The sequence below is a fragment of the Diplotaxodon limnothrissa genome, linkage group LG5 (assembly GCF_057381915.1).
Source record: "Diplotaxodon limnothrissa isolate DT_005_m linkage group LG5, D_limnothrissa_male_GT1.1, whole genome shotgun sequence".
Lineage (NCBI taxonomy): Eukaryota > Metazoa > Chordata > Actinopteri > Cichliformes > Cichlidae > Diplotaxodon > Diplotaxodon limnothrissa.
The window spans coordinates 21,949,196-21,976,782 of NC_140600.1; the positions used below are offsets into that span (position 1 = coordinate 21,949,196).

General features: G+C 38.3%; 1 protein-coding gene and 1 pseudogene across 1 annotated transcript; both read left to right on the top strand.

Annotated features, from left to right (window-relative positions):
- LOC146632278 (uncharacterized) lies at positions 1–27,587 on the top strand. Its single transcript, XM_085354860.1, has 3 exons — positions 1–19; positions 178–471; positions 27,283–27,587. The coding sequence occupies exons 1-3, from the start codon at positions 1–3 to the stop codon at positions 27,585–27,587; spliced, it is 618 nt and encodes a 205-aa protein (XP_085210986.1).
- On the top strand, positions 13,156–16,069 carry LOC146632279 (uncharacterized; annotated as a pseudogene).

The following is a 27,587-nucleotide window of genomic DNA, read 5'->3' on the forward strand; positions in this document are numbered from 1 at the left end:
ATGAGGATGTTTGGCAACGGTATCAGTAGAAAAAAACAACTTCTCTCAACTTGTCGGTTGTTTGGTGTGAGGAAAATGTAAATGTGCATAACATACATATATTTCTCTTATTAGGTTTTATTTTCAAATAAATGAAACATTTCTTTAATTAACTTGAGAAATCTTTACATTTTTTAGCCCCTCGACCTGAACTGACAATGAATCTAATGATGATCACAGAAACAGACTCAGTCACAGTGAAATGTCAGACTCCATCATCTGTTTCTGTGACTCAGTGTTTTTTGTACTTTATGAGAAGAAGAAAATCTACGTCCATCTCCTGTCTGCAGACACTTACAGCAACTGAGCTCCTCTCTATGGCACAGCAGAGTTCACCTGCTGAGGTGGAAGTGACATGTTTTTACATGTCACAGCATAAAGGGGGACAATACCAGTCTCCTCACAGTAACATATCCTTCATTAACATACAAAGTAAGTGATCACAATGTGCTGCTCTCTATTATAACTCATTACAGGATGTGCATTTATTTCTACAAACCAAAAAGGGAAGCTAAAGCCTGATGTTTATAAGGTTCTGTTTACCTTTAACAATGTAATCACCAGATATTAGGAGGTGATACATATTTCCATCCTTAAATAAACTGCCTATCTCTTGAATTAAATTAACTCCGTCCAGGGAGCAGAATTCTGAGTATTGATGGATGTATTTACAGTGCATTATGTGTTATGTACTGACATCAGATGACAGCAAAACAATATCATAGGGCTTCAGCTACCGATTATTTTTAGTAATTGAGTAAGCTTCCATTTTTCGAAATTATAAAGTTTATTGCATATAAGATATAAGATCTGTCAAAAAAATTGTATTTAAAATTATATGTAAATTATATATATATATATGTATGTGTGTGTGTGTGTGTGGGTGTGTATTTATATAAAATGTATTTTAAGAAAGCTTTATCTTAAATTAAAAAAAAGTATAAATAGTTAAAAATATCGTCAAAGGTCCAATAAAACAAAACAAGATATATGTGTAATCTAAACTATGGCACAAAACAGATGATACGATGGTCTAGATGTTAATAATTAATATTAATAATATTTTAGTGTCCAACCTAATAGCTCTCAGGTCAGCGGATCAGAGTTTAAATGCCCATTTATATTTTATTAGGTTGTTAAAAAAGTTTTTATTCCTATATTTTTAAATATTAATGCAGTTTAATTATCACATTATCTGATATGATTTCACTTTCAGTGTGAAAATGTTACAAGAGTCTTCAAGTTAATACGGTTTAGCCCCTGTTTGCTGCAGATACCACTCCCATGTACAATAAGACTGCTACCGTCAGCCTTCAGCAAGCTGTATGATTTAACCAGTCTGGTGTCAGACTCAGTTAACAGATCATCTGCATATTTTAATAGTATTTCTGGAGGTTTACTGCAGATTTTTTTCTCTGTTTAAAACAAATAGCGGTGGATGGAGCAGCTGCAGAGTTTGCTTCTCTTCACGCCAGAGTTTGTTGATCAGGTGCTTTGATGACGGACTCACTCACTAAAGTAAAGGTTTTAATGGTGATTACAGGAACTTTGCTGCTGTTTTGACGTTAGAAACATTCTGTTTCACTCACCTTGACCTCACTGTCTCAGTAACGCCTCCACTTCTTTGCTCTTGCGCATAAACAAACTCCGGCTGCATGTTAAACTGTGTCAGCGTCATCATCACTGTTGCTATTGTGTTATCAGTGTGTGTGGGATCAATGTTGTCAAACCTTTTATTCACACACTGCTTCTAAATAGTTTTGTATTGCAGGTCTTGTTCTAGTTGTGTTTACATCGTTTAATACATCGGAGCACTACAGAGCCGCGTGTTAAAGGAAGCATCGAAGCAAAGACTGTGTCGAGAGTTTTTTATAATCAAAGTATTTGAATCACTCAATCATTATTAAAGCCCTACAACATTGTTTAAGTGTTGTAGGACTAATTGTAAAACATTGACACTGGGCTGTTTTATGACAGTATTGCAGAAGTGGAAGAAAAATGCCTTTTGTGGTGAATCCACAAGAAACTTAAATAATGAAACAATCACTACACAATCTTCTTTTATTGCAGCTGAAAAAACACTTTGACCTTTGCTCCTCCCCCGTCTATGGACTTTACAAGTCACACAATCAGGAAAAACACAATTATTGTTAAGATTTTTATAAGTAAATAAAAATGCCCAGGTCAATTGCTGTGGTGTTTTTTGACATCTAGAGATATTCGTTTCAGTGGGGACGACTTCTTCTGTGACCACACCAAGGACATCTTCAGGTTAGCAAAATTTCTTTAAATTGCATATTCATCACACTAAGAGGATTTTTCTTTGCATATCAGTGAAGTTTCTTCTTTGCCTACATGCCATTCAACATACTTTGCTGTTCTCAGGACCGTAAAATAAGAGATTTGTTGGTTTTTAACCGTAGACATTTCAGTAGACCCAATTTCTACAAAGCTCAGCACTACAGGGACGACTTCTTCTGTGACCACACCAAGGACATCTTCAGGTGAGCGAAATTTCCTTGCACTGTGTATTCATCATACTAGGAGGGTTTTGCTTTGCATATCAGTGAAGTTTGTTCTTTGCCTACATGCCATTCAGCATACTTTGCTGCTCTCAAGACCATAAAATAAGAGATTTGTTGGTTTTTAACAGTAGATGTCTTTCTTCTTTACTTTCACCAAAATTGGAAGTAAGACTGACACTTGTTTGTGGTCTGTGCTTTTCTAGTACCTTCTGCTCATAAACTTCTACCTGTAGTTGCAACTGGTTTTGGTGTAATTGTGGGCATCATCTCACTGGGAATGGCTCTTGTCTGCGTGAAAAGAAGAAATGGTAAGGACAGTAACAATTCCTTATGTCATGTATAACCCCAAAGCTTTTCTACAGTCTGAGGTATTTGTGATCACACTATATTATAAAAGGTTTATACACAAAATCGACCGACCAGCTCCACCGCCGTTCTGTTCATAAACCGACTGATTTCCTCTGACCTCCATATCTTTTACTTCTCTTACATACTTACACGCTTTCCCACAATTTTCTTATTCCTCTTTAAGACTCAGCATTATGTTTCAGCTGCTCCGCACCAACACTGTACCTCACTGCTTCAACACAACAGTGAATATATTAACTCGCCCAGCTCTTTTAATCTAGCTCTTACTCTATTGATGTCACATCCTAACGGTGTGTGGTGACTTTTAGAGGAAGGAAAGCAGAGACATACCCCTCCTGCCCCCTAATACATTAATTCATTAAAAAAAAAATAAAAATAATAAAGCCTCCCTTGTCATCTAACAAACCCTATTTTGGCAAATTGCACCAGATTAAAACATACCACTCTTTTGCTGCACTCTCCTTGGTAGTCTTCACCTCTCTGCACTCCCTCCTGCCTATAGAATTGTAAAATGTTATTACTGCTATAGTTATCTAACTATTTACTATTAGCTAAAAATGATCAGTGGTGATGATCCTGATTCTAACATGTATCAAATATATCTATATTAAAAAATAATCTGAGCTGAATTAACAGCACAAGAACTCTGTGACGTGATTAACTGCCAATATGTACAACGACATTAAATATCAATGAAAAAAGTAAGTAAAATAAGTTTTAGCATAAACAGTTAAACTCTGTGCATTTGGTCAACTAAGTGATTACTCCGAGATATCAATCTAAAAGTCTTAATGGAGCCTCCAAATGATCCGCTGGACATGGCAGACATTCCCTTCTCTATCATTAAAACTTTCAACACCTTAAAGGAGTTATTAAAGATTTCTTGCATCATAGGCCAAAGTGGCCAATGAAAGCACAGTCAGTGTTAAGTTGTCTAGCACACTAGTCTTGTCAAGGTCCAGAAGTTTGTCTACAATGACAAAACAACTAGTTGCAAACTGTAGGCAAATTTTGGTATCAATCCGATACCAGGTAAATTAACAGCAGTATTGCCAATACTGATACTTTTAATCTATAAAGAGATCTTATGTAGGGGAGAACAGTGTATTATGATTTATGAGATGCATTATCGTGTTAGGGTACCTGGGTTGTTGACCCAGTGTTTTCTGTTAGAGTTTTGAGTCTTGTTTATTCATTCTTATGTTCTCTGTGTGTCTTATGTTTCACAGTTCAGTTTGCTTGTGCTCAGGTTTATCAGTATTTTAGTTTAGGTTGTCTTGGTTGGTAATTGGTCCCATTCATGTCTTTGTCTTGTCTCTGTGTTCCAGAGACACAGAGATAAGACAAAGACATGAATGGGACCAATTACCAACCAAGGTGGCTGTGTTCTACCTGTGTTTTGTTCCCTCATTTGCCCTCATGTATTTATTGTCCATCTACCACCGTCACGTGTCGCAATCTCCCTCTTGCTATGCCCTTTCCATATGTCCATTTTGTATCTGCCCTTAGCCCTCCCAGTTTTCTTATGTATCTATCAACCAAGCAATAAAACTCTTGTTAAGTTCAGTCTTGCTGAATGAGTGCTCTGACTTTTACTAAACACAATTAAAAAACACAGTAAAAAAATACTTTTAGCTTTTCTAATATATTAAGTGTGTTTTTTAGAGACTTGGGATGTAAATGTGCCAGTCTTTAAAAGACTTTGTGTCAGCTTCTGTTGTTTAAATGTGCTACGGGGTAAAAAGCATTGACATGACAAAACAGAGAAAGGTTTAGATATTTTTCATAGTGCATGTTTGAAGTATATTTTTTAATTTAAAAAATATATAGTAAAAATGTATTTAACAGAGTTCAGTGGGGAGCATACAAACTGGATAGAAGCAACCTTTGATCCAACTGCATTAGTATCTGTCCAATACTGATACCAGCGTTAGTATCGATATTATCGATATTTGGCTCGATCTGCCCACCCTATCACACACCCATGAGAATGCCTGTCCCCACATAGATTTCAAGTAGTATTCTGCTTCCAGAGTCAATTGACAACTGCTGCCACAAAATGACAGGGTTTTTTTTCTCATACCTGTTTGGATGGATGCAAACATGTACGCCAGTGTGTTTGTGAAATGGACTCAAATGCAGAACATGAGAGGAGATGGTAGTGAGCTTTAAACAAAAGGCGAGCCTTTATTAGATAACAAGAAAACAAAACAAAACAACATGAACAGTGGTGAGAGCTAAACTAAAACCTAAACGGGAAAAACTAGGAAAGACTACGAACATGATTTTGAGCAGGAGCATGAAAGAAACTATGAAATACAAACATAAATGAAAACCTGAACTAGAATAAAACTCAACTTAAACCTAACTGGTAATACCAACAAAAGAACATATTTTCAATATAATATAAGAAAGCAAAAATACAAAATGAACTCAAAATGGACAAAAAAGGTATGAGAGAAGCTTAATGACAGATTGCTGTTTGAGATTAAAGCAGAGAACACTTTAGTATGTATTAACTAACAATCACTTGACAATTAATGCTTTTCTTTTTCTCCGTGATGTAACATCGCTGTCAAATCCACTATGACTTTAATTAATTAAATATTTATTCTTTAATCATTTCTGGTATTGTGTTTAATAGGATATCCTTGAGTGTTGTCTTTTTCTCCCCCTGTGTGGTAGTTTTTATACTGATTTTTGTTCTGCCTTTTGTTGTAGATAATTTTTCAAGCGCAAAAAAAACTGGCCGAGGAGGATGGGTACTTTTCTTTTTCTTTTTTGTCTTAATAAAATTCCCTTTATCTACTAATAATTCACGTATTTAATTACAGGTCATTCATGACTTCTCATCTTACTCCTTTTCTTCTCTTTTTTATCAAACAAGATGTCTCCAAATGATACTGAAGCCTTCAATATGACCAGTTTGGTCCCTGGTGATGACCCACCTAAAGGTTAGCTACTGCTTTTTATTTCCTTTTTTTAAATTTTGGTCTAAGGGTTGTTACAGTTGTATAACAAGTAACATTATTTTGATGAGGAACCAAAATGATATAATTTATTGTGCAAAGCATTTATACAATAAACACCATCTTAGTGCATGAATATCAGAGGGGTATACTACAAACCAAGATCAACGTAGCCAGGCTTTCTTTGCATTAGTGGACTTGAAACTAGGGATGGACCAATCCGATATACAGTATGGGTATCAGTCTGATCCTGATGTAAATTACTGGATCAGATATCGGGGAGAAAAAAATTTAATCAGATACATTAAATATCACAAAAGTACCTCACAAAACTTGCAACATGGCGCAACCCACAGGGAAAGAGAAATGTTCTGAGGGTGGCATGAGGTTGGTAAGGAAATCAAATGGAGTGGCAAAATCAAAGTTCTTTTTATCAAACACATATGCAGGTGGTCACATATGGTTAAAATGCACTAAGTATACATGATTTTCATATAAATATAGTCTGTAACTTAATTATTTTCTGTAGCCCACACTTTAGTTACATAAAAAATGCAAATTTTAATTTTATGCACTGTATAGCCTGTATAATAAATAAATATGTAGCCCAATAAGTATAAAATCCAGAAAGCTACACAACATGTGGTGGTTGCTTTAAAAACACAAGTCTAACTTTCTAAAGTTTATAAAGTCCAAAGTTTCACACTTTTTTGGTTTAAAAAAAATCAAATTGTTACATGCTTAAATTTACAAAAAATGTCAGAAATCTGCATTGTCATGAACAAAAATTTAAACCTAGTTTTTCGCTATTTGTTGGGTTAGCACTCTGAGGTCCAAAATATAACTGGCTGCATTTTTGACAACTTTTGATTTTACATTTGTATTTCACGTTCAAACTGCTTCATTTTATTTTTTTTCTGCCTTGCTTCGTATAGTTCTTTTCAGCTCAACCTCACGTGTCTGAATGTAGTTGTTTTTTCATTTACATACTGTGTTAACACAACTGATCTGAAATCACACAAAAAACATAAAATCCCAGTAGTATTTTTTACTTGTTGAGTAAATTATTTTTACAACTTGAAATGCAAATATAAATTGTACATTTTGAAAACTTAGGCACATATTTTGTAAACATATACAGCTAGTTATCCAAAAATGCAGCCAATACAGCTGTTTTTGTTTTTTAATTTGTACAACCATTTAAAAATATTACTATAATTAAAATGAGAGAACAATCAGGTGTCACAGTAAGATGCCCCACAAAATTATTTGTGCCAGTAAAAAAAAATAGTTTATCCATCACAATACAGAGGAGAACACCACAGGGATAAACCCTGCAGGCCTGACTCACTCCTCTTTTTCACCTAGAGACAGCGTTTACATTGCAATCTGCCTTTGTGACATTCATTAGTACCATCACTCAAACACAAAACAAAACAACAACTACACAACAGACTAATTACACAAGACAACTCAACACACAAACTAGATAATCCATGCTAAAAGTCACAAATCTCCCTCATCTCAAAACTCTCTCTCTCACTCACTTGCTCTGTCTCGCTGTCTACCTTCACTCCCAGCTGCACCTTATGCACAATCTGTGGTATTCATTTTATTTCTGTCATCCTGTATTTTATGTATATAAGATTTAGATTGGTTATTTATGGTTGGTTTATACACCTTTGTGTATGTATGTGTGCATATGTTCATGGGTGATATGGCCCAAAATACATATCTCGGTATTCTTTAGCTGGATGGTGATATACAATAGATATCTTGATATTTTTTTAAAGCCATAAAGTAAGAACAAAAAAAGAATTCCTAATCAAAGCTGTGTCCCAAATCTCACATAGGCACTTTTATTAACATACAGCATAGATGTACATGAAAAAATTACTCAGAAATAAATTGTCAGCATTTATTAAATACTAATGCTCCATAAATAAATGTATTACTCTGCGAGGCTCCTGACTACAGTATCCGTAATGCTCCTACAATCCATCAAGCGGTGGGGCTTCGTAGCTTTACCAAAGTCGTACTAAAACATTTTTTGACAGATTGCTGAGCGCCGTGTACCACACAAAATTACAGACTTGGATGCAAATATTCTGATTGGCTGTCACGGTCTCCAATCAGCTGGCTAGCTACTGGATTCTGAAAAGACAGTCCAGAATGTAGCTAAATCCAGTGGAGTGGTTTGGTTTAAACTAGATTAAAACCAACAAGGGTCGTAAGAAATGATATATTTTAAAATAAAATAATTAAACATACTAACCGAAAATGGATTTAGCAAAGTCTCCTTTTGGAATTGGATCCAGCTGACCATGATCATGGTAACCATTCACAAGATCATCACAAGTGTACAGAGCACTAAAATAAACGTGTTAATCTATTTATATTACTGCTCAGTGAAATCTTGGTGCTGCTGTCTATTTCTAAAGTAACAGCTGTAAAAGCTCTAAAGGGTTAGACTGCATGCGATTAAACACAAAAGAGACTTGGAAATTGTAGTTTGTCACCAAATAAATGAGAAATTAATTTTAGTGATCAAATAGATATTCCCTGTGATAAACAATCTACAAATGTAACTGATCACTTTTCTAATCTGTGTTCTAGTAGCTGCAATTACAACAGTTTCAAAACAAAAGTTTGTTAAAAGAATAGGACCAAGCAAAAAAAGATTAGATATTTTCTACTTCGCCATCTGAATGTGAATGCATGCCATGACAATGTGACATGTTTGCTGGGCTTTTTTTTAACTTCTGTTTTCTACATGTTGTTTATATAAAATGGTTTCCTTCAGTAGTGAATCGATATTGCACTTACTGGATACTATAAAAACAAGGATTAGTGAAAATGTGTCACTACCAGCCAATTGTAAGCCAAAAGTTCTAACATAGACTGGTCTGGACCAGGTAATGTGTTCATTATAGGTTACCATAGTGATGTAGGTGGTAAAAAGAGATCCACTTTTGTGACACTAAATCTCCTGCTTTACACTCAACGTACCTTGCTAACCCAATAATTTTCCTTTATGGTAAACTCCTCAGACATTTTCCTATTTCATACACATACAAGAAGACATACAAAGTGAAATAAAGGTAACTCTGGTTCTGTGTTACTCACAGGGTCTAATCAACTCAAAAGACAAGAGTCTCAAACTGAGGATGTAAGTGAGACAAGTGCATCCTCAGCATTTAATATATTTACTACAGAAAAAAATACAGATGCAAATAACTTTTGCTCTATTTTTTTTCTAGTCTTCCTTATACCACTTGTACTCCAGCATCCCTGAGGAGCCAGATAAAACACCTACAGTGAAAACCGACCTGGCATACAGCACTCTACAGGCACGCTGAAACACATTAAAAATAATTAACTGGCAGAAAACAGAAGATAAGACTAAATGGCCATTACACACTCAAGCCATATTGATAAGACAGGAAAATATTTTTCTTTCTTTCTTTCTTTCTTTCTTTCTTTCTTTCTTTCTTTCTTTCTTTCTTTCTTTCTTTTATTTTGTAGGAATCTCACCTGGATAATATTTCTACTTAAGACAATAATTTCCAAAAGATTAATAGAGAATTATTGAACCCAATTTAACATTTTGTATGTGCATGGCTTGCTTTCTGGTGTCAGCCCAGAGATTTGTATTACCAGTGCAGTATTATTCAAGTAGCATTTCTATGTTCTACATAATGTGTTCTGTAGAACATTATGGAGTCTTTTTATATACTGTCATTACTGTGTCTCACAAGGGCAGTGCCAGCAAAAATGCTGGAGCTTTCTTTATGTTTATCTACCTTGTTAAGAATGATCTTAATAAGGGCACCACTTTTAAAAGAAGAAAAACCAATAAAGCAATTAAGCTGATCTTTACTGATTAACCATTAATTTAGAGATTCTAATAACTAAATTTGTTAAAATCAGCAGGAAATCTAAATAAGTTTTTAGTTTAATCAGTCTTATAAAATAGACTATTGGTTTGAAACCAGTTTATAATAATTACAATCACAGTTATATGTCAATAGTCAGTGAGGTTGAAGGATTTGAGAATTTTGCAAAGGTTGGCAGCATTCATTCCTATACAACATAGGTGTCAAACTCTGTCCCGCGGGCCAAATTTGGCCCGCAACCTAATTACATTTGGCCCGCGAAGCCATACCAAATTACTATTAAAGCTGGCCTACTGGTATTATACAGCTAATATATATATTGTTTAGTATTAAGCTTTGCTCGTTCCATATTCAGTTTTTCAGCAAAACTTGTTTGAGTCCATAAGAAAAGATTCATTCTTATATCTAGAGGAAATTTTTTTTTTCAATAAATATTAATGTTAGCCCGCGACTTTGTTCCAGTTTTGAATTTTGGCCCACTGTGTATTTGAGTTTGACACCCCTGCTATACAACATTAATTATGCCAACATTTGTATTAAAGAAAAAAATATTTACAACAGCGCTGAGGAAAACCAAACAAAGATCTAACTAAAAACTAAGAGAAGAATATATGTGCATGTGAGAAAATTTCCTCACCATGTGCTTCAATGTTAATAAGAAATGACAAAAAAGAGAGCAAAAACTGCCTTGGTGTAAGAAGGAAAGGAGATCTGATAGTGACCATGAGAAAACCACCTGATCCACCAGACACGTTTGCAGAAAATGCATTACTGCATGCAGACATTGCAGGGGAGATGATATATGTAAAGCCAAGAAGTTTCTATTGACCATGGATGGTACAGTATGAAATACAGTCCTTCTATACCAATACATGGCAGCTGCATTAAACATTGTCTGTATTATGTTCAAGATATTTTTGTAACAGGATATGTTTTATTCTTTTGGACACAGATTCACATGAGTACACACACAGACAAAAAAACAAACTGTAAATCAGTTTTTTCTTAAATATCATTGGCTTTAAAACAAGAACAAATAGAATAAAGCCATGTTAAAATCTACACTGTCTTTCTGGTAATTTATATTATTTCATCAATGTGAATTTTAAAAAAGTAAACAAAATATGAATGTACTTCAATACTAAAAAGGGAAACCGTCTCATTGTGCAAATTTATATCTGTTCATGTTCTCTAAAAGCAGACCGTGAATAAAATTTTCTTGTGCAGATGCTGATGAAGTACATTTAAAAGTCTTGCCTTGAAAAAGTGAAACCCAAATATATAATTAAATGCAGACCACACGGGTGAGAGAACAACTCTGCATTCTCTAGCCTCTATTTCTATACTTCATATATTTACATCAGCCCCAGCATGAGAACAATGAATACTTCAACATTACATCGCTATTTACAATTATGGTATTGCATTTTTGACTTGTGTATTTTTTCCAGTTCCATTCTTGATGGTTTAACAAAACACAAAACATGAGCTGGCTTTACTTAGCCATGAACTGGTAATTTATTTAAAAACCAGGTCAACTGTGATAATTGATCTAAATATGAGAATAAATGCTGTGCCTTTGAATTCTAATTGAAATTAGCACTTTAACTAAATAAAGTGCACATTATCAAGTCATTATCAAACTTTAAGTTTTATAATTACTTTTAAAAATAGTTAAGCATTTATGTTGCCAATAAACAAAATATCTTTACAGCTGGGTTTGTTTGTTTTTTGGACAAATTCATTCTTTTTAAGGATGTGCCCAGATATCTTTTTGTTTTTTCTTCAAATCATAACAGCACATTTGCATCAGTGTGCATACCACACAGGTATGCACACGGGTGTTCACTGCTCGTAGACCCAAATTACACCTTTCTTGGCCGCTACTTCGAAGCACATCTGTCCTGCGTGCTGCACAACAACATTGAATATTTAGTATTTACTGCTGTTTACACTTAGCTAGATTAATGCGATGGTGTTGTGTTTAGTATGTTGCTTTGTTTTTTTTTGCTTGTTTTCTATTTTTCTCTCAACAGGTGATCCAGGAGATTTTTATTTTTTTTCTCCCCCCCTTTCTCACTGTCCCTCTCCCCTTCTGTTTTTCCTTTCCTTCCTCTTTCTTTCTCCCTTTCCTATCCCTCACTCATGTCTGTCCTGTCTGTAACATCTGAAAATAAAATATAATAAATAATAAAAACAAAGATCCACCAAATGGACCAATACGGCAATGCCACGATGATCCATTTGGCAAAGTAAATCCATTGGGTATCCTTGTTGGTCTTCAGACAACAATTCTGATGGCTAAAGAACCAAATGGGACAGGCAGGGGAAAAAAAAAAGTACCGTATAAAGACTTGAAATGTCATGTCAGATTAGACCTCTGACCTCTCATTCAAGATCAATAGACTGATATGAAGGTCAATGCGATATTACAGTTTTTCTCAAACGCTAAAACACAAAAGCCAATCCTCTAAACCAAATGACCAGATGTCTAAACACGTTTACTAAATCTAGCCATCATTTACCAATATCATAAACACATGTCACATGAAGACACAATTCACAGAACACAATCCTCCATTGTCATAAATCTAAACACATCTTTCCTTGATAAAACACAAGTTGCAAAAGAACTCTGCTCACATGCTTGCCACAGTCAGCAATATTTGAACACAATGAACACACCTGGCGTCATTCATTACACACAACGACTCAAAATTGAAGACACTTGTTGCTAATGCTGTGACCACATGTATAAAAGCAAGTTCAGAGTGCAGAGTATACTGAAGATTCCAAACAAACACAACGGATGAAGGCAGAGTCAGGGGAAGAGGAATTCGATGCAGAGGAGGGAGAAGAGCTGGCCCTGGAAGAAGAGGAGCAGGCCAACGAGGAAGAGGAGTTCAAATGGGAGGAGGAAGAGGAGCAGGCCAACGAGGAAGAGGAGGAGGCCAACATGGGAGAGGAGAAGGTCCAGGAGGGAGAGCAAGACCACCTCACACCATCATTACGGATGAGATGCGAGCAACAGTCATTGACCATGTCATTGTCCATGGCATGACAATGGCTGAAGCAGGACTAAGAGTCCGTCCAAACCTGAGTAGGTTCACCGTGGCTACCATTATCAGGGCATTCAGACAACACAACAGGTATTGTACTCGATTGCTTTCTTTGTCACAATACAGTTTTACAAACCTGTGAAAGTAGTCAATTGTTTTCAAATCAGTTGTGACTGTATTGGCACTGTATTGTAGTGTCAATTAGCAACATGTTTCTTTCTTTAGAGTTGAAAGAATGCCACATAGAGGTGGGAGGGTTGCCATATTTACAGCGGCACAAGAAACCCTCATTGTGGATATGGTTCGTGGGAACAACCTCATCAGACTCCAGGAGATCAGAGACAAAGTCATTGCCGATAATGTCAACTTTGAGAGCATTGACGATGTCAGCTTGGCCACAATAGACCGAGTTCTCCGGCGCCAAAAGACGCGGATGAAACAGGTCTATAGGGTTCCCTTTTAGTGCAACTCTGCGCGACACAAAGACCTACGTTACGAGTATGTGCAAGTAAGTATAAGATAAGATAACTCTTTATTGTCATTGCACAGTTATACATAGTACAGTAGTATAGTACAATGAAATTGGAAAAACTGTTCTACGTCGGCACTACATATAACACAACACGGCACGATATGACACATCACAACGCAACAAACAACACAACACAGTATATTAACTTAGTATAAAAAAGAAGAATAAGTGTATGTGTATTGCACACTGTTATTATTGCACATTAATTATTATTGCACCTTGTTATAAATATAAATATTATTGTTATCGTTTTAAACATTGTTACCTCTCCCCTAAAAAGTCCAGGGAGGTATCCAGTCAGGTCAACTATTTACATTGATCAGGGCTATTGCCCTGTTGTAAAAGCTGTCCTTGAGTCTATTTGTTCGGGACCTCAGCAGCCTGAACCTCCTGCCAGAGGGCAGCAGCTTAAACACCCGGTGTCCTGGGTGTGTGCAGTCCGGTAGGATGCTGCGTGCCCTCTTGAGACAGCGAGTGCTGTACAGGTCCTTCAGGGAGGGAAGAGGATGTCCAATGATTTTTTGGGCCATGTTGATGACCCTCTGGAGTGCCTTTCTGTGTGCTGTGGTGCAGCTGGAAAACCACACACCGATGCAATATGTCAGCACACTTTCAATGGAGCAGCGGTAGAAGACGGTCAGCAGCTCCTTCTTCAGGTCCATTTTTCTGAGGATTCTCAGAAAGTGGAGACGCTGTTGGGCCTTCTTTAAGACCGCAGAGGTGTTAGAGCTCCATTGGAGGTCTGTGTCTATGTGCACACCCAGAAACTTGAAACTGGAGACCCTTTCCACGCACTCCCCGTTGATGCTGACAGGCTGCAGCTCGGACTCCCTCCTTCTGGGGGCTCATCTCTCCCTGAGATGAGCCCCACCACAGTGGTATCATCTGCAAACTTGATGACTGTGTTGTCTGGGTGGGAACTAACACAGTCATGTGTGTACAGAGTGTACAGTAGGGGACTCAGTACACAGCCTTGTGGAGAGCCGATGTTGAGGCTGAGGGCTGAGGAAAGATGAGGCCCCACTCTAACTCTCTGTACACGGTCTGAGAGGAAGTCTTTGATCCAGCGGCAGGTGGTGGAAGGAAGTCCAATTTCCAGCAGTTTATCTATTAGTCTGTCCGGGAGTATCGTATTGAAAGCAGAGCTAAAGTCAACAAAGAGCAGCCTGGCGTAACGGCCCTGCACTTCCAGGTGAGAGATGGTGGTTTGGAGCGTTGTAGCAATGGCATCTTCAGTTGATCTGTTAGCTCTGTATGCAAACTGGAGCGGGTCGAGTGTGGGTGGCAGGCAGGACATGATGTGACGTCGGACCAGTTTCTCGAAGCACTTCATTAAAACAGGTGTTAGAGCAACTGGTCGGTAGTCGTTGAGGCTGCTAATGTTAGTACGCTTTGGCAGTGGGACAATTGTGGCTGACTTTAGGCACGGCGGGATGCAGGACTGGGACAGTGAAGTGTTGAAGATCTTAGTGAAGACCCCAGCCAGCTGGTCTGCACACTCTTTTAGGACCTTTGCGGTTACCCCATCTGGTCCGGTGGCCTTCCTGGGGTTCACTGCCCTCAGTGTGCGCCTCAACCCCTTATATTCCTGCACTATAAGGCTTGGGCTACTGCTGCTGTCCGATGTTTTTGCTGCTGCTGCCTCTGGTCCCTTCACCTCAAAGCGTGCGAAGAAGTGGTTCAGCTCCTCTGCAAGCTCCGCGTTACCCTCAGTCAACGTGGTATTGCCAGGTTTGTAGTTGGTTAAGTGCTGAACTCCCTGCCATACCTGTCGTGAGTTGTTGGTGGTGAAGTGGTCTTCAATCCTTCTCTTGTACGCTGCCTTGGCCTCTCTGATGCCTCTTTTCAACTCAGATCTGGCTGCACTGTACTGCATACCATCACCGGATCTAAAAGCGGCGTCACGTTGCTTCAGCAGGACCTGGACCTCTTTAGTCATCCAGGGTTTCTGGTTGGAATACACCCGGAGACGTTTGTCCACAGTGACACTGTTGACACAGAAGTTAATATATGAGAGCACTGATGTTGTGGCTCTTCAAGGTCCTGATGTTCGAACACGCTCCAGTCCGTGTTTTCCGTGTATACATCCATGTTCACAGTACAGTTAGTGGACATACTGTGTTGCTCACTGGCCTACATTACTTCTGGACAATACTGTGCTACCTGATTGACTGTTGTTCTGAACACCTGTGCACTTTCACATTTTCACAGAGGATATTACAGTTGGACGCGATGGCTAGACCTCATGAGTACCTCTTCCTGGATGAGGCTGGCTTCAACCTGCAGAAACGAAGGCAAAGAGCCCGTAACATCATTGGCCAAAGAGCCATCACTGAGGTCCTTGGCCAACGGGGGGGTAATATTACCCTTTGTGCGGCCATGGGTTCGGAGGGGCTTGTCCACCGGCATGCTGTCCTTGGGTCTTACAACACCCAACGTCTCCTCACCTTCCTAGAGGAGCTAAAAGACATCCTCCTGGACCGCCAACAACACCATCCTGGGCCCGCACATCACATTTATGTGATCATTTGGGACAATGTCGCTTCCACAGAACAAACCAAATCAGAGAGTGGTTCACCACCAACAGTGACCACTTTTTAAACGTCTGTCTGCCACCCTACTCCCCTTTCCTGAACCCTATAGAGGAGTTCTTCTCATCGTGGAGATGGAAGGTTTCTGACAGACAACCATACACAAGAGAGACCCTCCTAAGGGCAATGGAGCTGGCCTGTGTTGACATCCCAGCGGAGGCCTTCCAAGGATGGAATCGCCATTCCAGGGCGTTTTTCCCATGGTGCCTGGCAAGAGACAATATAGCCTGCGATGTGAATGAGGTGATATGGCCCGACGCAGCTCAATGACATGATGCCGCACAGTGATTGTGGTGTGAATAACGTAAATAAAAAACTTCACACCCTGATCATGTTTTCAAGAGTACTGTTCTGTGCAATAGATTCTGTTTTTGCATTGAGTTGTGTTACAGTAGTGTACATACATGCAGGATTTTTTTATAGATTTATACTCTTCATATGAAACTCAGAAATCTAAATGCCTAATCCTCTGCAGAGATCTACGACGATCCGTTACTGTATAGTTTCTAAAAATATGCATTGGCAGTTATGAAACAAAGAACCTTCTCACAAATTGAGCATTGTGTTTTCAATTGTTTTGCTGTAGTGTGTAATGATGTGTATAGTGTTTACATTTTTGAAAGCTTCGAGCTGCTCTTTTGGTGTGAAAGTTTGAGTTTTGCAGTGGGAAGGTGTGGTTGTGTTTATGTAGCTTTAGAAAAGGGTGTTGTGTTTAGACATTGGGGAACATGGTGGAAACATTTGTGAAATGTGTTTTAGCATTTGAGAAAAACTGTAATATCACTGCGGTAGGAATTAGAACAAAACTAATGGGAAAGGAGATCCCTTGGACATAAATCAGTGTGATGAGAACTATTGATAACAAAAGAAAGAAGCTTTGGAAAAAATATATCTGTCCCATCCGCTAACATGGAGGAGGCAGGGTTTATGACCTATACTGCAGCCAGATACCAGGGGGCAATAGAGACGTTTTGGCTTCATTTTTGGGGAGCTGTCGCCTTGTCCATGTTTTCTGCAGTCATTGGTACAAACAGACCAGTTTTACTGTAACAGGTGCACTTTCATGTGCAAATGATAGCATTTCAGATCGTTTGGCAAGTTGTTGTGTAAGGACAAGAGAGGCATTGTGGACAAAACAAGAAACCCCCCATAATCTTTAGTTAAAATATTATATTTGGTTAAAATGTTCTGATTGTTCAAATATGTTATTTTCTTTGGTTGTTGTAAAATAATGTGTGCCACAGTCTCCAATAAGACATGGTACGGGAAGGGTAGTTATTCCTCAGTTCCTAAAGATGAGCCCACAGATTGCAGAGAATGTGGGAAAGTTGGCTGTTAATCCCCATTATGTGTCATTAGTATATATTCATTGGTAGCGATAGTCATGAAGCTAACAATTAGCAGCTAGAGCTAATTCTCTAATGCTTGTGGAAACCTTGCGGCGCTGTAGTGGACATATACTGACATATACAGTTGTCCTGAGACAACTGGGGAAGTACAGTCTTCCACAGGAGCTGCTGATCCAGTTCTACACTGCGGTCATTGAGTCTGTCCTGTGCTCCTCCATCACAGTCTGGTATGGAGCAGCCACTAAACAGGACAGGAGCAGACTGCAGCGGACTGTACGGGCAGCAGAAAGGATCATCAGCACGCCCCTGCCCTCCATCCAGGATCTGTACCTCTCAAGAACCAGGAAACGGGCAGGGAAAATCATCACAGACCCCTCACACCCTGGACACAGACTTTTTGATCTGCTGCCCTCTGGCAGACGGTACAGAAGCCTGCAGACCAGGACCACCCGACATAGGAACAGTTTCTTTCCCCTCGCCATCTCCCTTCTTAACAGTTGACCTGTCACACTGCTCCCACTGCCAGACTGCAGCTGCACCTTATGTACATTTTGTAGTATTCATTCCACCTCATTCATTTCTGTATTTTATGTATATAAGTTTAGATTCGTTATTTATAGTTGTGTTACGGGCCCCAAGAATGGTGCCACAATAACAAAGAAGAAATCCCTGCAAACACAGGTAAAGTTCAGGAGCAATGAAGACAGTGCACTCGGTTTGCCTCTCAGATTGCATCTCTTATTCAAGTTTCAATAAACATGAACAGCATTAACAATATCCACGTGTGCATGACTTTTTCAGTCCCAGTGTCCATATCTGTCCATTTCCCCAAAGTCACAAGTAGAAAAATAAATGAATTCACACTCTACACGTTCCAGTATTTTACATGTACTTCATGCGATCGCTCAGTCTAAGCAAAACAAAAGTACACACCTGCTCTTACTTAAGCAGTTGGAAGCCACTGTAATCTACAATGAATTTACAGCAATATACGACTGTACAGATTCTGAATACTGGAATTGAGCAGAATTAGACACAGATTTACAGCACACTGAGGATGAAATTCACTTTTGCATAACATGGACAACTTCTTTCTACTTCACATGTCATTAACACTCACATATTAAACAGCTATATACTTTTCAAACCTCAATGACACTTAACAATAAAACATCTTTGTATCATAAGCTTTATATAAAATAGTAAAGTGTGCGGGAGTACCAACCTTCATAATGAAAAGAAAATAAATCGATATGAATGACCTTCCTACAAGACAATGCTCTGGGCGCTAACGACCCACAATACAAAACATTACCGCGCCGTTTCTGCTAGCGGCCTGCGCAGCCTGACGCCGCTGTCTCACACTGATGCGAGTCGACTGCGCGGCAGTGCCCATAAGTGTTACAGGTACTGTTCTACTTCTTCACAAGTTAACATGGAGATAAAACATTGTTATGTACAAACAGTGGTAGTATTTCTTTACCAGGTACCAACCTGCAAACACAGGTAAAGTTCAGGAGCAATGAAGACAGTGCACTCGGTTTGCCTGGGGTGTTGCTCCATTTCTTTGTACCTTCTATACAGTTTATGTGACAAAATAATGCACTGGTTAGGTTGGTCATGTTGTCAAAGTCATTTTGGATATTAATAGCCACAGAAAATAACTGATAAACAAATTAAATAAATTAAATTAAATGATTAACACAAAAGTGGCCATGCATTTTGGGTGTGCCACAGTTGGTTTACACAGCTTTGTGTATGTATGTGTAATGTGTATATATAGACACGTGTGTGTGTGTGTGTGTGTGTGTGTGTGTGTGTGTGTGTGTGTGTGTGTGTGTGTGTGATTTACATTGCTGTGCTTGAGAGCCACCATCTTTTTTTTTTTTTTTCTTTTTCTTTTTTTTTTTTGCCTGTCCCATTTGGTTCTTTAGCCATCAGAATTGTTGTCTGAAGACCAACAAGGATACTCAATGGATTTACTTTGCCAAATGGATCATCGTGGCATTGCCGTATTGGTCCATTTGGTCGATCTTTGTTTTTATTATTTATTATATTTTATTTTCAGATGTTACAGACGGGACAGACATGAGTGAGGGATAGGAAAGGGAGAAAGAAAGAGGAAGGAAAGGAAAAACAGAAGGGGAGAGGGACAGTGAGAAAGGGGGGGAGAAAAAAAAAATAAAAATCTCCTGGATCACCTGTTGAGAGAAAAATAGAAAACAAGCAAAAAAAAACAAAGTAACATACTAAACACAACACCATCGCATTAATCTAGCTAAGTGTAAACAGCAGTAAATACTAAATATTCAATGTACCCGTGTGCAGGACAGATGTGCTTCGAAGTAGCGGCCAAGAAAGGTGTAATTTGGGTCTACGAGCAGTGAACACCCGTGTGCATACCTGTGTGGATCAGCGCGCTTGTATTCCAAAGGTTTCTCCATGTAACGATCTGCTAGGGAGTGTGGGGGGGCTGTCACTACCCGATCCGTACCGGAAACCCGATCGGTACCCCGCATGCGCAAATCTTACGTCACTTCCTGTATTTGCCAGCATTGCGACATTTAAATATATTTGAATGATACGTGTCAATACGGTTAGCGCTCAGTTAGCTCCTAGCATTTGTCGACAGCTCTTCCTCCTTTTCGACAGCCCGGGACATTTAAACAATGGATGTATACAAGCAAATTTATGCTTTTCTCCTTGTCACTACCCGATCCGTACCGGAAACCCGATCGGTACCCCGCATGCGCGAAAGGTTTCTACTTCCGGTCGTAGCGTTTTACGATAGTTATGGGTCAGAGTATCTGTTAAAATGTTAAGAATAACAAGTATATCTTAAAATGTTTGCAATAATGAAGCATTTCAGTACAATGTAGACAAAAACGAAAAATAAAAAGAAAGTTACGGATCAGGACTCTCCAATCCTTACTGCGCATGTGTAAAGTCTGACCGGCGCATGTGCAGATGTTTTCTTCTTCTTCTGTTCGTTTAATGGCAGTTTACTCCCCAGTGTACGAGGATACCGCCACCTGCTGACCGAGCGAATAAACCCTATTATAAACTGAATTATCATCATTACAAACGTGTGTTAAATCTGATTTAGCGATAGTCGAGTGTGTTTATGCTCGTCTGTGAGGAGAGGATTGATTAGAATAGTGATGATGACGTCAGCTATCACTGTCAATTGTCAGTAAACACTTCATCTGGCTGATGAATCTACACGTGAGATATTACAAAGTCTGCATTATTAACTCTGTAATTAGGCGCCATTCTCCTTATGTTACGGCGCTGTTGCTCAATCGGGGGACGCTCTTTGTTGAGGAGAAAAGCATGAATTTCTTTGTATACGGATTATCCATTGTTTAAATGTCCCGGTAGTCGAAAAGGAGGCAGAGCTGTTGAGAAATGCTAGGAGCTAACTGGGCGCTAACCGTATCATTCAAATATATTGAATGTCGCAATGTTGGCAAAGAGAGGAAGTGACGTAAGATTTGCGCATGCGGGGTACCGATCGGGTTTCCGGTACGGATCGGGTAGTGACACTGACTATGCTGTCTGTGTTGAGCGCTCAGTGGATCTGCGCTCGACAGTGCAGCCTAGGCGGAGTAGTCGAACACAGATTCACTGAGCGCTCAACACAGACAGCATCGTCAGAAGGAAAATTGATAAAATAAATTACAAATGTTGTATTGTTCGATACATATGCGTACCGAACCAAAAGCACTGTATCGAATGGTTCAATATCGATACGAATATCGTTGCACCCCTAATATATATATATATATATATATATGTATATATATATATATATATATATATATATAAAACAAACAGGGGCTAAAAGAAGCTAAACTTTCATATGGTATGTCTCTGGCAACTTTAACATGATGTCCCAGGGACAACATCTACGCGATGTCCCATGGACAACATTTACGCGATGTACCAGGACAAATTTGTAAATTTCTGGATTACTGTTAATCTCCATAGAATCAAGAACTCATGTCCAGTTTCACAGCTATGGACCAGTTAATTATGTTTCCAGGTGATAGTTTGATTCATAGATTCAGCACACAACCATAAGTCTAGGCCTTTTAGTCCAGATTCTCTTCACTTATGTTTGTAAAATGATCAGGGAAGCTACTGCAATTTTGCCTGACCCAACCCCCGGGCCACGAAACACCCAAAAAGTTGGGGAACGCTGGTCTAGAGAACACTGGTTAGCTAATGCTGTCGTCAAGTAGCCTATAACAAACAGCAAGCCAAGTGAGGAACATATGTATAATGCTTACCGTAACACTGGTTAGCTAATGCTGTCGTCAAGTAGCCTATCACTAGCAAACAAACAGCAAGCCAAGTGAGGAACATATGTATAATGCTTACCGTAACACTGGTTAGCTAATGCTGTCGTCAAGTAGCCTATCACTAGCAAACAAACAGCAAGCCAAGTGAGGAACATATGTATAATGCTTACCGTTTATTAAAGGAAAGTATCCTAAATTGACTTCAAATTCGGCGGACAGGCGAATTGACTTCAAATTCGGCGGACAGGCGGGGGTTTCTCGCTTCTTCACTTGTATTTCGAAATACTCGAAGGCGGGTATTTCGAAGTCGCAAAGGAATGACATCACAAGAAGGTGATTGGTCACTTGCCATGTTGAACCTGGAACAACATTAATTATGATGATGTGGGAACAATGCTGACACGAGGAAATCAGATCGTCCAATCACAGTGGGTGAAAACTGGTGAATCACACTATCTTTGTTTATGTTATTTCATTCATGTTACTGTTAGGAGTATTAGCATTTGAATTTAAAGACTAACCATAAGGCAGTGCGCCTAAAAAGAGCTGTGTGAGACTGTACAAATGTGTAACGACGTGCTATGTCTATATATTTGCAGGCACAGTAAAGTAAAACTAATAAAGCTACACTGGTTGCAATTCCTTTCAATCCAAGTGTGCAACAGTTGACTTGAACTGTGGGAAAAAAACAATCAGATATAGTAGGGTGACCATATTTTGATTTCCAAAAAAGAGGACACTTAGCTCAGTCATGAAGAACTTGCTTAAAGAAACATATTTAACATATTTAAACGATGCCTTCTCTGTGGAGTTAATGAATTGTGAAAGAAAATATGTAATATAGGCTTTTACAAGACAACAAGTGCAAAAAAATAGCTTAAAAGCCTCTGGAATAACAAATAATGGTACAGAAATAATGCCTCATCTGCATAAGAAAAATCATATATATATGTATATATAGTATATATATATATGAAGTTCATGGCAGTTCAAGTACTTACTGTTTATGGCAATAGTAGATGGGTCACTGCCAGGAGACATAAAAAGAAAAGCATCAAGCTTTGCAACATAAGCACACCAACTTCAGCTCCAGCAGGTAAAATCTTTCTAACCATCTCCAACTACACAGTCCCTGTTAGTGTCTGCCCACAGGAGGAGCCTGTAGACACTTGGCTTGCAAAGTAGAAATTACACTAATGAAGCTTCACAGCTCAATATGACTGAGGCTGTCACTGTGATCAAGGATTTCCTCAGAGTCAGTTTTGGTGAAGGAAAGGTTGCTAACATCACCAAATCAGGCAGGTGACCATGAAAGTAAATACTAGGTTCTCTGACTAAATTCGCTATTGATATCATCAACGAAAATCTGCTGGAGAGAGAATTTATTAAAAACTAAATGTTAAAAGATTGCAACTCCCACTAAGTGTAATTCTGTCAGTCTACGGTAAAATACTGTAATTACATAAACATTTAATATTTTATAAAAACCAACATTAAATAGGGCTTGAGTTAAATATAGATACCAGGGGGCGATAGAGACAATTGGCTTCATTTTTGGGGAGCTGTCACGTCGTCCATGTTTTCTACAGTCACTGGTTTTGTACCTTTTAATATATCAGTCTCCGTGTGTGCAGACAACAATATTACAATATGCAGTAAAACCACTCTATACCTATTTCAGACACATATGTTAAAAGAAAAGTTCTCCTGTCCGACACACCAGACAGCAACTAAACTTCTGGAGATGGCCGGTCTCAGACCACATGGAGAGTGAATTGTTCTTACACGCCCCAGACGGGAGGGTCAAACTCTTTGTACAGTGACTATTCCTCCATCATCATCAAAAGTGAGTCTGCGGCTTTACCACAAAGTACTGATATTATCTTAATGTGTGAAAGCAAAGCATGCTTTCAGTATGTTGGTCAGACACAGATGTGATCCTAACTGCAGTTATTGTTTCAACTCTTCAGCTCCTCTTCCATGTAAACTCATCATTAATCCACCAGTGATCACAGAGACAGACTCAGTCACACTCAGCTGTGAGACTCCTTCATCTGTTTCTGTGCCTGAATGTTATTTACAGTAGCATGTTGACCATTGCAGTACAAATGTCTTTTTTTCTTTTCCATATTATTACATACTGATAAACCACCTTAATAACAGACGTTTTGTGCTGCAATATGTCAGTTTTTGTTGATCTAAAGGTTGGATTAAGAGCCACAGATTTAACAACCTTCATTCCTGGGGACAGAATTGATCAAGGTATTCTTCATCTACAGTAACCTAACCTCCATTACTGTACAATGTAAATGACTGTCACTCTTGTCCTATCATATCTTAAAAGAAAATCAATATTAATAAAGCTTTTTCACTTGTGAATTAGTTTTTAGTTAAATGCAGAAATTACTACTACAACTACTAATAATAATAATAATAACAACTGAGTTTTAAAAACTTTCATTACAAGTAAAATGTTTTCTACAGGAAGATGTAGTTTATTGTTTTGACAGGTTTGGTTAACTTTTTGCTGTCATCTGTGTGATTCTGAGAAGTCAATAATATAACTCTATTGATTTGTCTTAGATATTGATCACAAAATACCCACAGATTTATTCTGATAAGCATCACAGAGATGAGCTGCCCTTTGGGCCTTCTCCTGAAGTTACCTGCGTGGGTGTGTCCTACCATCCCTCCTACCTTAGGTGCCACTGTTTTCTTTTGTACAGCTGACTCCCATCAGTAATTAAAGGTATTAAAGGCCAGAGAAAGGTGAGCTCTAGGGCCAGAAAAAGCAGATGGAATGGCTAAGGGAGTTATTAAAAGAGTAGATGCAGAGGTACAGATACCATTATCTAAATCGGAAGGAAAGTGTATAGTTTGGAGTGAAAGTAAGAAGTTATGGAAAATGGTGTGGGATAATGAAACTAGAGGGAGACAATTGTATAGGGTACAAAATACAGTAGAAGTAAAACAAATAGAGGACTGAATAGGAGGGAGGAGATTGTTATGTGTAGAATAAGAACAGGGCATCGTTACCTGAATGGCACTCTTTCTAGGATGGGGAAACATTTAAAGGGGCTGTGTAATTGGTGTGGTGTTATGGAAACAATTGAGCTTGTATTTATTAACTGCAGGAGGTATCGTAACTATAGGAGAATGATGAGGGTAGAAACTGGAATGAGGGGGGACTCAGGTTTGAAAAGGTGGTTGAATGGCTAGGATGTCATGAAAGGAAAGAAGTGGTTCTTTGGTTTCTGAGAAGTATGGGATTATTTAAGAGGATTTAAAGAGCTAGATGCAGTCTAAGTAACACAAGAGGGTGGCAGTAATGCAACTCCTATGGAAGTGCAAGCTGCCGTTAAAATGGAAGATGAAGAAGAAGAAGAAGAAGAGCAGCTCTAGGGCTCTGTTGATTTGCAGCTAGTGAGCTGTGTGTTCTGCTCCTACTCGTGGAGAAGAGTGTGTTTGGCAACTAATCCTCTTTACTTACTTTTCATTTTACTGACCAACGCTTGAGTTTTGTTTTGTTTCTTTAAATGGTGATAACAGCTTGTCTGTCTCTTTTAGTTGAGTTATTAATAGAAACTTTAATAAAACTCTTTAATTGAACCCCTTTTGCCTCCCTGTCTCCTTTTTCTGACCTGGACACTTTTTGTTACTTTCCCTAATCGCCTGGACCCTTTTAAGGGAACGTGACAAAGATTAACAATGACTAACACTGAGCAGTGCTGATTTTCTAACACTGGAAAATAACTAAACATGCTAGTAACTTTACAGTGTTAGAGAATCAACACTGCTAATGTTAGCCATTGTTAATCTTTAACACTGACTAGGTTACTGTTAGCAATATAACACTGTCAAAAATGTTCATTTAACACTCAGAGTGTTAAATTAACATTTTAGCAGGTCTTTAGAGACAATTAGTTCAAAATTACTTTTGATTTTGTCTGGAAACACATGAGAGAGAGACAGCTCATTTATAATACATAATTTAGCTTCCACCAACATATTTCTGAGGAAAAGACTGTTGCTCGCCTATTGAATAAATTCCTTCCTGTTAAGATCACCTCTGTGCTTGTGTCCAGATTTCCATTTAACTTAACAATATCATCATTATATGGGTTGAGGGTTTCAAAAAGTGTGCTACAGCAGGTCTATTTGGTCTCTGTGTCTCTCTGAGTTTTTATTACAAAAAAGTATCCAGCATTTAGGAAACAGACAAAGAAAAAAAAAATTAGTGTGCATTGTTGTTTATCTTTTGTCTTTTTCCTGTTTTACTTGGAAGGTTAGTTTTCTCATACTCCTTGCTTTCATTTGACTTCCAGCTTTTGTCTGTAATTAGCTTCTCTGCTCTCATTAGTTTCACTTTAGTTTGCTTTTACCCGTGTTCACTCGCCTATTTGTGTATATGGTCTTGTCTTGTCCTCTACAAAAGCCTTGCTTCACCCACAGCCTGTGCTAGCTACCTTTAAAACAAACTTTCTTCTGATTGGCTGAACATCACAATGAGGAGATTTGAACAGCAGTTAGGTGGAGATACGTCTGTCCTCGAAGTCAAACCTCTTTACTTTATATGGTCTCATTTTAGACAAGTTATTTATAATTCTGTTTGTCCATTTATTCTCATATATTGAGGTTGTTGCTATGCCTTAGAAGAAAAAATATGGCATAGGCATTCATGGTTTATAGTAATGAGACCTCTGCTGTATAGTTTATATGAACTCTAGCTGTAGCTATACTGTATGCTAAAATGCATTTTTACTTGAAAGGAAGTTTTATGATGGCTGGTGAACAAACACAAAAACTATACTGATAATCAGGTGGAAATGGTATCCCCATCTGTGTCTAAAGATTTCTATAACCATTTTTACCAACATCTCAAAATTTCATTAATAATCCATTTACTAAAAAGCAAATTACTTTTGTTTTGACATACATGATAAAGCATGTATTCACTAATCTTTCTGCCATGGTAGAAATAAACATGTATAAGAAACACAAAAGTGATCAACAGACACTTTAACTGTTATGTGCCTACAAAAAGGTTTACTAAATATATTCTAGTTATATGTGTGAGGGTTTAAAAAGTGTATATTTGCAGGTTCTCAGTATGTGACGTGTGTCTTACTGTGGCCAGTTAGTGTGACACTGTGAAAACTGTGGTTTTCCTGAAAACAAGTTCTAAAATTAACATTTAATGCACATGAGAGTCAGAGCAGTCAGACTGTTGTAGTCTGTTCTGCACGTTCACATTGTTCTTTTAATCATGGCTGATCTCCTGCTGCTAGTCGTTCTCATGTGTAAGTTAAACTTCTTATGATTCATTGTTCATGTCACCTATTACTAAATATAGTCTCACCTATTATTACTGTTAGGTGTTAGCATGTTTACCTCTAACACAAGTTTACATTTTGAATCTTTTTATTGTTGATTCTATTTTGTGTTTTCTTCTTTCCTTCTTCAGATTCCTTTCATGAAATTAAAGCACAAGGTCAGTCGTAGTTTCATGTGTTTATCACTGTATGGGTTTATTAATTTTACTGTTTTGTCTCTAGAGTTTCTCTACAGTAACTCAGCTTTGCTCATCATGAATACTTTTTGTGCATATATAAAATATTCAACATAACATCTGTGTAAATGTAATTTCAGCCAGTCTTCCACCTATACTGAGCGTGAGTCCACCTGCGATCACAGAGACGGACTCAGTCACACTGAGCTGTCAGACTCCATCATCTGTTTCTGTGTCTCAGTGTGATTTCTACACTGCAAGCCAAAAACTGTCCAAAGGTTCCTCCTGTGTGCAGACACTGACAGCGACTGAGCTACTAAAGATCGCACATAAGAGTTTACCTGCTGAGCTTGAAGTGAGATGTTCTTACACTGTACAAATTGATACTTTTAAACTGCCATCTCCTGAAAGCGAGCCATCCACTATCACCATAAACAGTGAGTGA

Bases quoted from the DNA above. Each gene is read 5' to 3' on its own strand.
- LOC146632278 (XM_085354860.1), top strand. The intron at 472-27,282 runs GTAAGTGATCAC...ATGTAATTTCAG, and splicing joins ATCCTTCATTAACATACAAA to CCAGTCTTCCACCTATACTG.